General features: G+C 41.3%; 1 protein-coding gene across 1 annotated transcript; it reads right to left on the bottom strand.

Moving 5' to 3' along the window:
- Window positions 1-1,300: 1,300 nt before the first annotated feature.
- On the bottom strand, window positions 1,301-3,602 carry LOC140167792 (uncharacterized). The gene is made up of 3 exons (XM_072191087.1): window positions 3,349-3,602; window positions 2,301-2,909; window positions 1,301-1,791 (listed from the first exon to the last, which is right to left on the bottom strand). The coding sequence occupies exons 1-3, from the start codon at window positions 3,575-3,577 to the stop codon at window positions 1,328-1,330; spliced, it is 1,302 nt and encodes a 433-aa protein (XP_072047188.1). The 5' UTR covers window positions 3,578-3,602; the 3' UTR covers window positions 1,301-1,327.
- Window positions 3,603-13,296: the final 9,694 nt, after the last annotated feature.

Genomic DNA, 13,296 nt, shown 5'->3' with positions numbered 1-13,296 from the left:
TTCTGCAAGTGTCTCTTTCAAGTTTTCTTATCTCATTCTTTATGTTTTCCTTCAAGTCGGGTATGACTTGATATCAGGTTGACTTAAATCCGGAGAATGAGGTGGCCAAGTTTGATCAGTTTTGAGGAATATGATCTTCTCATGGAAACGATTTTCAAGCCATTGGAGAGTCACTTTGGCTGTGTGTGGAGTCGCACCGTCCTGTTGAAACCATTGCTTTGCTCTGCTACCCCCCCCCCCCATTCCATTCAAGCGCATTCAAGCGGTTTGTTTTTGCACAGTGCTGACATTTTGAATGCACGAATAAGTGATAAATGGCGTTGTATCAACATGACTTACAATATTCAACAACAAATTCACATTCTTTGGTTTTATGCCGAAACGAAATCGGTCAAACTTACTCAAAAGAAGTTAAACGAACATTATCAACTCACTGGACATGCTCGAGCACCATCAAAATGCTGCATAAAAACATTGTCAACAAATTCTTTAAGACAGGATCAGTACGCGATTCAGTGCGCTATGGACGTAGGAAGACAAGGCGATACACGAAACATTGATAAAGTAAGATGTGCTGTATCAGCAAGCCCAAGAAGATCTGTGAATATTCAGAAAAGGAATGACTGCTGTATGGTACTACGTGTTATGTGCATATACATTCATCTGACATTATTTTTAAGTAGGAGGCACAAAAGGGGGCAAGTTTGGTAAAAAAAAAATTGCCCAAGTGTCTTCTTTCCAAATATGTTTTCAAATTTTTTGTATACCATTTCTTCTTAAAGATACAAAGGTTTAAAAAGGTATCGAGACTTTTGGGACACCCTGTACAAGCTGCTCTCCCTCCGTATGCTCTGAGGCTCATTTTTGACGCTGAGGTAAGAGACGGATGAATTGGGCCCGGGAATTGGGCTATTCCAGTTGAATTCCATACGCCCCTATATGACACGACCGTAAATCTTCCACACATTGGGTGTGAATTTTAAATGGGTTTACCTGAATGGGTGACTTCATTTGGAACTCACGCTCCCTGTGTGGGATATTAAGGTTATGTCTTCCATAGAGGGTGTACGGATTTCGAATGGAATAGCCCATTTTGCGGATGACGTCACAAGTCACATGAGTGAACTCAAAATGTACTATAGAGCACCGGACTATTTTATCAAAGGATCAGTTCCATGATCTTAATATTGGTAAGTCGTTTCCGTAATTGATACCGTATAGTTTATATCATGTGATATATGTACGGACCTGTCGAGCCAGTTCATTTTAGAGAAATATACCAAACGTTAACGTTCCAAGTCTCATGCCTTCGCATTAATGTACAATTTCACCATTTCCCAAAATCACTAAAACTGCGGCTCATCGGATGTTCTGTATTAGATTTCCTATACATATTAGCCCTCACACTATGTTGTGGAACATCCATAACGTTCGGTATCTTTGGTAGCTTAAATGTAAGAGTCTTTCCTTGTGTTGGGGTCTTCTCACGTCCCCCTTGATATGGTACCAATGCTAGTTTACCATTCCTCGGAGACGAAAAATCGTATGGGTCATTCGAGCTACCAGGATCGTGGAGGAACACAACTTTGGCAGTCTTTCGAATAAGATCTTCTTGAATGGATTGTTGACCTGTGGAATCCCCGTCGTCTGAGAGTCCTTCGCAAAGCATATCTTGGCAGCGAAGACATAGATGACATTTGTGACACCAGCCTTCTGTTCCGATGAGTGGATCGTCAGCGAAGCAGATGATGTGGCCACACTTTAAGCACGGAGCACGAAACAATGCTGGAACTAGAAAGAGCAATAATATAGAAAGATAATGGATACGTTATGTAGACGATATTCTCATTATTATTTTAATTTCCCAGTCTTTGCCCTTCTTAATTTGCCCTTCGTAATTCTAGCTGTTACTGTTTACCTCTGTTCCCAACTTATTCTCTGGACCTGCAGTGCTGTTCTTTCTTGCGATGGCCGTTCTCTTTCTTTCTCTCGCTGAAATGTATTTATCTATTTTGACTCTCTATATTTCTTCCATCCTCTCTCGCATATTTTACGTCTATTTTACATGTCTCTGTTTCTTTTCATATCTCCCTCGTTTCCTTGTATCTTTTCTGTCCCCATGGTCCCAGCAAGCCTCTTTTTTGTACCCTTTCAGTACCCTAATCATGTCTTGATATAATAATACATGGATTATACTTTAATGATATCAATAGTTATGAAAACTTATCGAAAAGACGCGACAGTACACATCTTTCAAACAGCTATCATCATAGTATGATAAAGCAAATAATAGTACTTACATCTGAGATAAGCCGTTTCATAAAGGAACAATGATTGCACATCTGTTTGACAGACCCCCTTGCCACCTGGTACACTGGTGTAGCACGCAATGTTGGTTGTATGTGTTATTCCATAAGAGTTGTGATGCTTGTATTCCTTATTAAGACTCATTTCCGTGATAGAAATCTTCTCAACTTCAATTCCGCCAGCATTTGGAGCCTTTTTCTTTTCATCAAAATAATCCGTCACACATTTCACAACAGATCGATCCATTTTGTAATATTCTATTTCTTCAAGAAGAAATTCTTCCCCCAATGTCTCCGGATTTCCAACTATTCGTCCGTAGCGTGCATAATCAAGAAGTATCTGAAATGCTTCCGGGTTACGGTCAATTCTATATATTCCATCCGGAGGCGGTTCAACATCTTCAGAATCAGGATCCAATAATAGTGACAGAAATGGACTTTGTAAGCGATCGATTGTGTCACGTGTTGTTTCTAACATTACGCCGCCAACGTTGAATTTAAGCCACCTGTTTTTGTCAATGAGCTCTTCTGCAGGGAGATGATCAGTGTCTGTCGGTAACTCCACAGCACTTCCGGCAATGGACCGTCTGCCATCTGCAGTATCTGAAAGCGTGAAAAGAAAAAGAATCCGCCATTAGACATTCACAAAAATGCAATTTCGGCATTTAACAGTACGAGTGTTTCAAGAAAGCGTACCTACTGTTAATTGAGTCGTTGACTTCGCGCCTGGTTCAAAAACATTGATAAACGCAAGAACATAATGAGACGGATTCGGATAAATTTTACACTTTACTCACAAAAACATGAAGGATATATCAAGATGGCCACGTATTGAAGCGTACTAGATCTGGATCATCGGGATCTTGACTGTCTATATAGATCTGGTTCCAAATATGTTGCGTCGTTAGTCCAATGCATTGTTTTGTAACTACCGTCATTTAGACAAGCTACGTTTAACATCACTTTGCTTCTCAGCCTTTCTAATAAAATATATCATGTAACAGACCAAAACAAAACATCTGTAATATTTCAAATAACTTACTAGGTTTCCAAGTTGTAAGCAACTTTCTTGCTTGAATCGGATTCAGTCTAGTCTTTTCTAAATCTTCCTTTTGAACGAATTCCAAATCTTGCACTCTCTCCACTCCCATTCCGATCAACTTCTCCGCCACATTATTGAGATCCTTCCTAGAAAGACTTGGAAGAACAGACTTGATGTGATTCTTGAGGTATTCCATTGTAATGGTGTCTCCTTCATATTCTGTCGTCATTGGACTAAACGGCGGACTTGATCCAACATGTAAAGTAGAGGAAGATGTCCTAGGAGGTGTCTGTTGTTCAAAGCTGACAGGACTAATATTTTGTTTATCGGAATCCGTTGGTGTAACAGATTTCATTTCCATTACTTTGGTAGATGTCACACGAGCTACTGCGCCCTCCTCGTCTTCTTCTTTCTCCTTTAGTTCTTGCACCAGATGTCTTGGACCTGATTTGAGTTCACCTTTGTCTTCAGGCTTCTTCAAATTTGTCGATGAGATTGATTTCTTTAAAAGTGTTAAAGATTTAGGATCTAGCGGTTCCTCCCCACCGCTTTAAAGAACTCCATCTCCACTATCCTCGTTATTGTTCAAATCAACATCATCAATGGCGGTTCCGTCTTTAAGTTTGTTGGTTATAATCAAATGCTCTTTGGCTGCCTCTAGAAGGGTCATAAGCATCTTCATTTGAGGGTTTTCTTCATCGGACTTTGAAGACGGTTTCTCATGTCGTTGTTTAGTCACACTTCTAGTCGGTGGCGTAGGAGACCTGATAGCAGACCGTATTCGAATAGTCGACTTGGTCCGTTGCTTGCTGTAATCTCGAATAGGATTATCACTATCGTCTTCGCTACTATTACTAGAGGTTCTAGCGTATTTGTTTCTGGATTTGTTTGACGATCTGGACATCCTAGAATGCATTCGTATTGTAGATTTAGTTTTCTGTTTAGAATAATTACGCGCTTCCCGCGCTATATCCTGGTCGTCTCCGCTACTCTCCATGGAATAGTTACGGTCGTGGCTTCTCTGACGTGATCGTGAATGAGTTTGAGACTTCCCAACCCACGTGTTCGCTTTTCTTTGTACAGGAACGGATGCCTTCTTCCTGAAACTCACAGATGATTTTGACTTCTTAAGTTTGAGGTCCTCTTCAGCACTGTCATCCGGTGTTTCATAAAATGTATTTGTTGACATTTTTTCTGCTTGTGACTTTGTTCGTATTGGTATTCTGCTTACTCTGCGTTCAACTGTTTTTGGCTTTTGTGCTTGTTTTCCTTGTCTACCCTTGTCAAATTTAGACGACTTTAAGATGCCTTTTCTGGATTTTGCTTGTTTCCCGGGTTCTTCATCACTGCTCTTTGCAAAATGTCTAGATTTTCCTTTGTAATCTGATTGTCTTGATTTTGTAGGTGTTGGATCAAGCATATTTGCTGAATTAGCGAAGGCTGCCTGATTGAATATGGGATCAATCTCATACTCAGTAGGATCATCATATTCATCATCGTCATCTGCAAGAAAAGGCTTCGCAGCAAAGGGTGGTTTCTTCTTTGGTACATTAAACATATTATAAACGTTCTCCTCTTCATCTAAAGAGGACACATCATCATCGGACGCATTCCACGGTTTTGGATTATAGTTCGATTTCAAAATCGATTTAATTGGTTTCTTTGGTGGTTTCGATCCATTTGATTTAGTATTGGTAATTTCTGTTTTTGTTCTATTTGGGTTCGTTTGTAAGTACCTTTTATCGCTCATTTCAAATTGTTGATTTGAAATAGGAGATTGAGTCTTCCATGGAAATTTTGATTTTGATTTTGATTTGACCTTTGACTTGACCTCAGTATCTTGGATGTTACCTTCATTTTCATAGAAGTTAAGTCCATTGGGATCTTGTTGCAATGTATTATTGTTATCATTATCACTTTGCTCACCATGAAGACGTGTTAAGAACACCTCCTCTGGTTCTTCTTCACTATCCGAAAATTGATTTTGATTTCCAACAGATTTGCTCTGATCTTTTGGCTTTTTATACACATTAGCCGATGTCCTTGATACGATATTCCTTAAGTGCCCCAGGTCAGATTCGTCCTTGTTTTCTTCCACTGGTGTGTATGTAAGCGGATACTGGAACAGACTTTGATCTTCTAATGACGTCGCGCGTGATTTCCCAGAAGCTGCGGCGCTCCTTCGTGGTCGGGCTGATGCTAACGCACTTCTTCGTGGCCTTGCGGATGCCACTGGTCTTTTAACAACGCTGGAATTAACCCGAGGAGGACCAGTACTAGCAGCGTAATCTTTAGAAGTCATTTCTGGCAATGAGTCATGCTGGGATTGTCCTGTTGTATTCTTAGTAGCATCGACAGATTGGGCTGATTTCTCAATTGCTGCCTGTTCTGCTCTCTGTTTCAATATTTCTAATGTTACAACTTCACCTTCATCAGTATCAGTCTCGTTGATATCAGACAGATTATCATCGTCATCAGTTTTCGCTATGTCTTCATTTTTCCTTTGGTTCATTCCAACTGTTTGTGCTGCGATTTTCGTTTTATCCGCATTTATTTCGTCTGTTTGTAAAGAGACCTTCTCATGTACCTTTACACCTATTGGAAGACTACTATCTTGTGGGATCATAGCTGTGTTTTGTTTTGGTGGGTTTTCACCATAAGTCTCAATAGTTTTTGAGTTTGTTCTGTCCCTGTCCAAATCATCTTGTCTAGGTTTGTGCGGAGTCTTCTCCACACTTATATTCTCCGGTTTTGTTTTAAAGGAAGATTTGGACAAGTCTTTTGCTTTTTTCGGATCTTTTTTGTTCGAAGTATTTACAGTCTTGGCTTTTTCTGCTTCAGATTTGGCAGATGTTGTTTCTTTCTTTGAAACTTTCGTCTGACTTTTACCTACTCTATTGACATCATCTATATCGCTTTCATTTGAGGGGGCTCGAATTCTATCTTCAATTTTCGATTGATGAGAAGATTTGTTTTCCTCCAGGATTTTGGGCGATTGGAAGTCTTTAGAAGACTTACTAGTCTTGATTTGTGACAATGCATTTTCAGCCTCATCACGTGACTCAAGATTTTCAGCACCTTTAGATTCAATAACAGTTTCACTCGGAGAATCTTTCCTACTTATGTCCGAAACCCTTTCATTAGAGTTGGAACCATCATTAGGTGTTTTTGATTTTTCCACTTGTTCTTTCGGAGCACTTTCTGTTTTTGACTTTTTATCTACATCAACAATATCTCTTGAAGATTCAGAATCAATTTCACCATGATCAAGTCGCGACGGATTCTCTGAAGGCGATTTTAACAATTGAGGATAATTTGGAGTTGAAGTGGTTTTTGTTTGTGATTTCGCAGAGCTCTGTTTTTGCGGCGTTTTAAAAACGTCAGAGTTTTGCTTATTATCAGCATCTTGAGGAAGCGCAGCATCATTTTCAGATCTTTTCTTTGATGTGGATTTCCCACCTTTTCCCTCTTTTGCTAAAACATTTTTAGTTTTCGTAGAATCCTGATCTACAGCTTTCCTGCCTTGTTTAGTTGGTGACTTCAGCTCGCCTTTTGTGTTCGGTGTTCTGCTTGTTTTTCCTTGTTCAATATCAGATGCGTGGGATATTTCGTTCTTCTCCGACGGGATACCTGCTTTTACATCTGTTTCCTGCTCCTTGGATGGCGTTTGTGATGTTCCACCAGACCTTTTGGATACCTTTGACAACGTCCTCTCTTTACCATCATCTAATGGTTCAGAAATCTTGCTAGTTCTACTTAAAGCTTTCTCCGACTTTTTGGATGCCTTCGACGACGTCCTTTCTTTACCCGCAGAAGATGGCACATCCGCTTTTATACCTGCTTCGTGTTCCTCTGCTGGTGTTTTTGATGCTCCGCGAGACTTTTTGGATGCCTTCGACGTCGTCCTCTCGTTACCCTCATCTAATGGTTCAGAAATCTTGCTAGTTCTACTCAAAGCTTTCTCCGTGTCAGTCGCAGATGTTTGGTCATTCAAAACACCATGATTTTTCTAAGTTGATATCATTATCGGTTTCTGTGCCACCACCCCATCATGACCAGAAGATATTGGTTTCGTAGACTCTTCCGATTTCATCTTTTGATCTTTCACGTCTTGATCGGTCTTTCCATCTTTTTGATCAGATGATGGCCTAGTCACTTCCTCTTGATTACCAGACAACGACTTCTCACGTTCTTTCTGATGATCAGTTGACGAATCGGACTTTACTTCAGGAGGTTCAGATAATGGCTTAGACTTTCTTTTAGATCGTTCAGATGACGGGTTAGGTTTTTCTTCTGATGGTGGCTTGGGTGATGGCCTGGGCTTTTCCTCCTTTGGTTTATCAGATGTTGGCTTAGCCTTGTTGTTGGAGCGTTCAGACGATTTCTCGGACCTTCCTTCTTGTTTCTTTGATAATTCTTGTTGCTTTCCATCGGGAGGTTCAGATGCTGGCGTAGCATCTTTATCTAGTCGGTCAGATATTGTCTTTGGCGCATCCTCTGATCTTATCTCTGATTGACTCTTTTGGGTTTGATCATCAGTTCTGGGGTTCTTTTCTTTAGTTGCTTTCTGCGCCTTTTCAGTTTTCTTTTTCACATTTGATTTTTGTGACTTTTCTGTGTTCTTTTCCCGATCTTTCGACACGTTAGATTTACTTTCTACTTTAGATGCTTTATTTGGCACATCCTTTTTATCTTGTTCCTTTTGCTGGCTTTTCTTGTCAGTCTTACTAGATACTTGCGGTTCACGCTGTTTTGTTTCTGCTGGATGATTCCTTGTCGTTTTCTCTGAATGCTTGGGAGTATCTTGTAATTTATCGGACGCTTTACTTTCAGGATGTATTCCAATGTCGTCTTCAGACTTGGCTGATAATGAAGATCGCGGTGGAGTCTTTGGCACTTCTAGTACGCTTTCATCATCACTGCTAGAATACTGTAGTTGCTCTTTCCATTCCTTGGTATTTAATCGGCTAAGATGGACTTCCGTAGTAAGTCTGGTTTCATAGCTTGAGATCGTACAGGTGTCCCACTGGCAGACGAATGAACTGTGGAAGAAGTTTCATTCTTGCTCTTCTCCCTTTTGTCCCGATTAGTCTTGATATCTTTCGGTGTTTTTTCATCCTTTTGCTCTTCATGTATTTGAGATTTAGTATCTTGTTTGTGTACATCAGACACATTGTCGCGATCTACTTCTTTGTCTAGCTGTGGTTTATCATTAGAACGCTTATTATTATGTCTTTCTGTATCTCGCTTTCGTCTTTCTGTTTTATCCTTCTCGTCAACCTTTTCAGACTTGTTACTTTTCTCATTTTTCTCATCTTTCTGTTCTTTATCTGCATCACGTCTTGACTTTCTTTTCCGTTCCCGACGCCTCTCCCGGTCTCGTTCTCTTTGGTCTTTGTCTTGTTCCGTAGGTTCTTTTTCTTCCCCATTTCTGTCTTTGCCTCTTTCTCTTTGTTTCCTATCTTTACCACGTTCTTTCTGTCGTCTTTCTTTGTCTCTTTCTTTCCGATCTCTATCTCTTTCTTTACTATCATCGTCTTTGTTTATTTGCACTTTGTCTTTGCCTTCTTCTTTCTGGTTTTCATCTGTGTTCCTGTCTTCAGGTTTACTGTCTTTACTTCGTTCTTTCTGGTCTTTCACTTTACGATCTTCATCTTTTCGGATCTTTCTTTGCGAATTTTGATCAACGTCATCTTTGTCTTGCTTCAATTCACGTGTTTTTCTTTTGACTTTTTGTTCAACTTTTGAGTCTCATTATCAACAGTGTTATTCTTGTCATTTGGAGAATCGGTTTTAGATCCACGTGGTTTAGGTGACTCCAAGTTACCATCCTTTTCTCTTAATGTATCTTTTTCTGACTTTGAGGAAACCTCTTTTGTTACACCTTGAATTTTGTTTTGTTTTGTTGGTGGCGTAGCAGTCTTAACTGGCTCTGGGGTAGTTGACATCCTTAAATCTTTCAGTTCCTCCATCTCCATATCGAGGTCGCTGAATATATTTGCTGATGATTGTCGTGTTGATGCTCTCGTTTTTGCCTTTGTTTCAACCACATTATTTGCTAATGGTGCAGCCTGCTTGGGAGACGACGCCGCATCAGATGCTTCCTTTTGTGCTGGTGACGTCATACTTAACGCCGGAGATGTTGGTAATTCCTGGTTCGCTGCTACAGAGGCTGACGGTACTTGATTGTTTTGCTTTGACGTTGAAATGCCTTGTTGTGCAGGTGACGGTGGCAGTTCTAAGTTGGCGGCCACAGATGTTGTTGACGTTTTATTGACTGCGGGTGATGGTGGCAATTCCAGGTTAGCTGCTGCCGATGGCGCCGATATCTTACTCGTGTGATCTGCATTTGCCACGTCTTTATTTGATGTTGTTGATAATTCAGTGTTGGAGTTCGTTATTGATGTCCTGTTGACGGCGGGTGATGGTGGCAATTCCAGGTTAGCTGCTGCCGATGGTGCCGATATATTACTTGTGTAATTTTCAGCTGAAACGTTTTGATTTGATGGTGAGGACGGTAACTCCAACCTGGCAGCTACTGAAGGCGTAGATAGTTCATTGTTGGGGCCCGTTGATGATGTCTTGCTATCCGCAGGGGATGGTGGCAATTCTACGTTAGCTGCTGTGGTCAGTGCTGATATTTGTGTAGGCTTACCATCTTCTAATGGTGGAACGATTTCGTTTCCTAGTGAAGTATGCAAATTTGCAGCTGGTGAGTGTGTTGTCATATTATTATTTGTTGATGATGACCTATTAGTTTCCCGTGATGGCGGTAATTCCATATTGGCCGCTACCGATGTTGTTGATCTTTTGTTGTTATGATAAGTAGGTGATGCTGCCATAATGTTATTGTTATTAGTGTTTTCTGTTGAATATTGGTTAATATTAGTTGGCGATGGTTGGAATTCCAAGTTTGTTGCTGCTGAGGCTGATGCTATTACGTGTTCTGCTGGTGTTGGCTTGTTGACAGCAGGCGATGGAGGTAATTCAACATTAGCCGCCACAGATACTGCTGATATGGGATCGTGAGGATCTGTGGCTGGCATACGGCTTAGTGCTGGTGATGGGGGTAGTTCTAAATTAGCCGCTACTGATGGAGCCGATAATGTATTTGTAGGATCTACTGGTGACGAATGATCAATAACTGGTGTTAGGCTCTGGGCGGGTGACGGTGGTAGTTCTAAATTAGCCGCTACTGATGGAGCCGATAATGTATTTGTAGGATCTGCTGGTGACGAATGATCAATAACTGGTGTTCGGCTCTGGGCGGGTGACGGTGGTAGTTCTAAATTAGCCGCTACTGATGGAGCCGATAATGTATTTGTAGGATCTGCTGGTGACGAATGATCAATAACTGGTGTTCGGCTCTGGGCGGGTGACGGTGGTAGTTCTAAATTAGCCGCTACTGATGGAGCCGATAATGTATTTGTAGGATCTACTGGTGACGAATTATCAATAACTAGTGTTCGGCTCTGGGCGGGTGATGGGGGTAGTTCTAAATTAGCCGCTGCTGATGGAGCCGATAATGTATTTGTAGGATCTACTGGTGACGAATGATCAATAACTGGTGTTCGGCTCTGGGCGGGTGACGGTGGTAGTTCTAAATTAGCCGCTACTGATGGAGCCGATAATGTATTTGTAGGATCTGCTGGTGACGAATGATCAATAACTAGTGTTCGGCTCTGTGCCGGTGACGGTGGTAGTTCTAAATTAGCCGCTACTGATGGTGCCGATAATGTATTTGTAGGATCTGCTGGAGACGAATTATCAATAACTGGTGTCCGGCTCTGGGCGGGTGACGGTGGTAGTTCTAAATTAGCCGCTACTGATGGAGCCGATAATGTATTTGTAGGTTCAGCTGGTGACGAATTATCAATAACTGGTGTTCGGCTCTGGGCGGGTGACGGTGGTAGTTCTAAATTAGCCGCTGTTGATGGAGCTGATAATGTATTTGTAGGATCTGCTGGTGACGAATGATCAATAATTGGTGTCCGGCTCTGGGCGGGTGACGGCGGTAGTTCTAAATTAGCCGCTACTGATGGAGCCGATAATGTATTTGTAGGTTCTGCTGGTGACGAATTATCAATAACTGGTGTTCGGCTCTGGGCGGGTGACGGTGGTAGTTCTAAATTAGCCGCTGCTGATGGAGCCGATAATGTATTTGTAGGATCTGCTGGTGACGAATTATCAATAACTGGTGTTCGGCTCTGGGCGGGTGACGGTGGTAGTTCTAAATTAGCCGCTGCTGATGGAGCCGATAATGTATTTGTAGACTCTGCTGGTGACGAATAATCAATAATTGGTGTCCGGCTCTGGGCGGGTGATGGGGGTAGTTCTAAATTAGCCGCTGCTGATGGAGCCGATAATGTATTTGTAGGATCTACTGGTGACGAATGATCAATAACTGGTGTTCGGCTCTGTGCCGGTGACGGTGGTAGTTCTAAATTAGCCGCTACTGATGGTGCCGATAATGTATTTGTAGGATCTGCTGGAGACGAATTATCAATAACTGGTGTTCGGCTCTGGGCGGGTGACGGTGGTAGTTCTAAATTAGCCGCTACTGATGGAGCCGATAATGTATTTATAGGATCTGCTGGTGACGAATTATCAATAACTGGTGTTCGGCTCTGGGCGGGTGACGGTGGTGGTTCTAAATTAGCCGCTGCTGATGGAGCCGATAATGTATTTGCAGGATCTGCTGGTGACGAATGATCAATAATTGGTGTCCGGCTCTGGGCGGGTGACGGTGGTAGTTCTAAATTAGCCGCTACTGATGGAGCCGATAATGTATTTGTAGGTTCTGCTGGTGACGAATTATCAATAACTGGTGTTCGGCTCTGGGCGGGTGATGGTGGTAGTTCTAAATTAGCCGCTGCTGATGGAGCCGATAATGCATTTGTAGGATCTGCTGGTGACGAATTATCGATAACTGGTGTTGAGGTAGGTGACACTGAGCGTGATTTGTGAACTGGAGATGATTTCATGTTAGACTCTGAACTCTCAGTATTTTGAGGTTTAGTTGATATGGTAAATCCATTTGGAGTGTTTGATTTTGAAGACGCATATGTCGATAAGTTTGCAGGAGTTTCTGCTTCCTCATTCTTTGTCTCAGAATTATGTTTTTCTATAGAGTCTTGTGAATCTTCATCAGTTAACCCATTGGTGTGCGATATATCAGATTCGGATTCTTGTGCGTCTTCATCCTTTGGAGTGGTTCTTGCAAGGCCATTGTTCAATTCTGTAGCTGATTTCTCATTTGGGATTTCGTCATCAGGTGTCATGATATGTACCATGTCAGATTATTTTTCGTGTATTCAAGATCATCTTTTTCTGAAATAATCAAAAGAAAAGTTACATGTTACATTATGAATACTGATAAAGCTGCTGACAAAACCATACATAGAGAGAAAGGGATGAGAGAGAGAGGGAGCGATGTATGTGTGTTGTGGATGTATGGGGTGCCGCGGTGTGTGTGAGTGGTAGAACGTTGGAGTGGGGGTAGGGGTGTGTCGGTGTTGTTTCATGTTTCTTTGAGGGGTTGAGTAATGTTTTGAATTGGTTACCATAGCAACTGGGCGCATCCATTTAGGGTATTTGTGCTCTTCTTGTTTTTGTATAGGTATTGAATGATTTAAACATGTTAAAGACGACGGCATAACGTGATTTATATATGATAAAGAGGATCATTTTGCTGTGAAAATATGTATATTTTGTTGTTAGTTAATGTTCATGCCATAAATTGATCTCATGTTTGAGAATGGCGTCTCGTCACTTTGTATATTCCACTTTTGATGCCTTCGTATTACTCTCGCCACTGCATTTTTGTGCAATGTGTGCATTGTATATCGTTTTATGCTTCTTTTTCTTTCTTATATAATGCATATTTCACGTCTTACCATGCTTTTTGCTCTCGATTTACTGCATTTTATTTGTTGGCATTATTTCGTA

This window comes from Amphiura filiformis, chromosome 1, assembly GCF_039555335.1.
Source record: "Amphiura filiformis chromosome 1, Afil_fr2py, whole genome shotgun sequence".
Lineage (NCBI taxonomy): Eukaryota > Metazoa > Echinodermata > Ophiuroidea > Amphilepidida > Amphiuridae > Amphiura > Amphiura filiformis.
The sequence above is the reverse complement of the archived record's forward strand: the minus strand, read 5'-3'. Positions and strand labels throughout refer to the sequence as shown.

Excerpts from the sequence above, each read along its gene's own strand:
- LOC140167792 (XM_072191087.1), bottom strand. The coding sequence starts at position 3,577 with ATGACGACAGAATATGAAGGAGACACCATTACAATGGAATACCTCAAG. Across the intron at positions 2,910-3,348 it reads GCTTACAACTTGGAAACCTA|ATACTGCAGATGGCAGACGG; the intron begins GTAAGTTATTTG and ends TCACGCTTTCAG. Across the intron at positions 1,792-2,300 it reads TGAAACGGCTTATCTCAGAT|TTCCAGCATTGTTTCGTGCT; the intron begins GTAAGTACTATT and ends TGCTCTTTCTAG.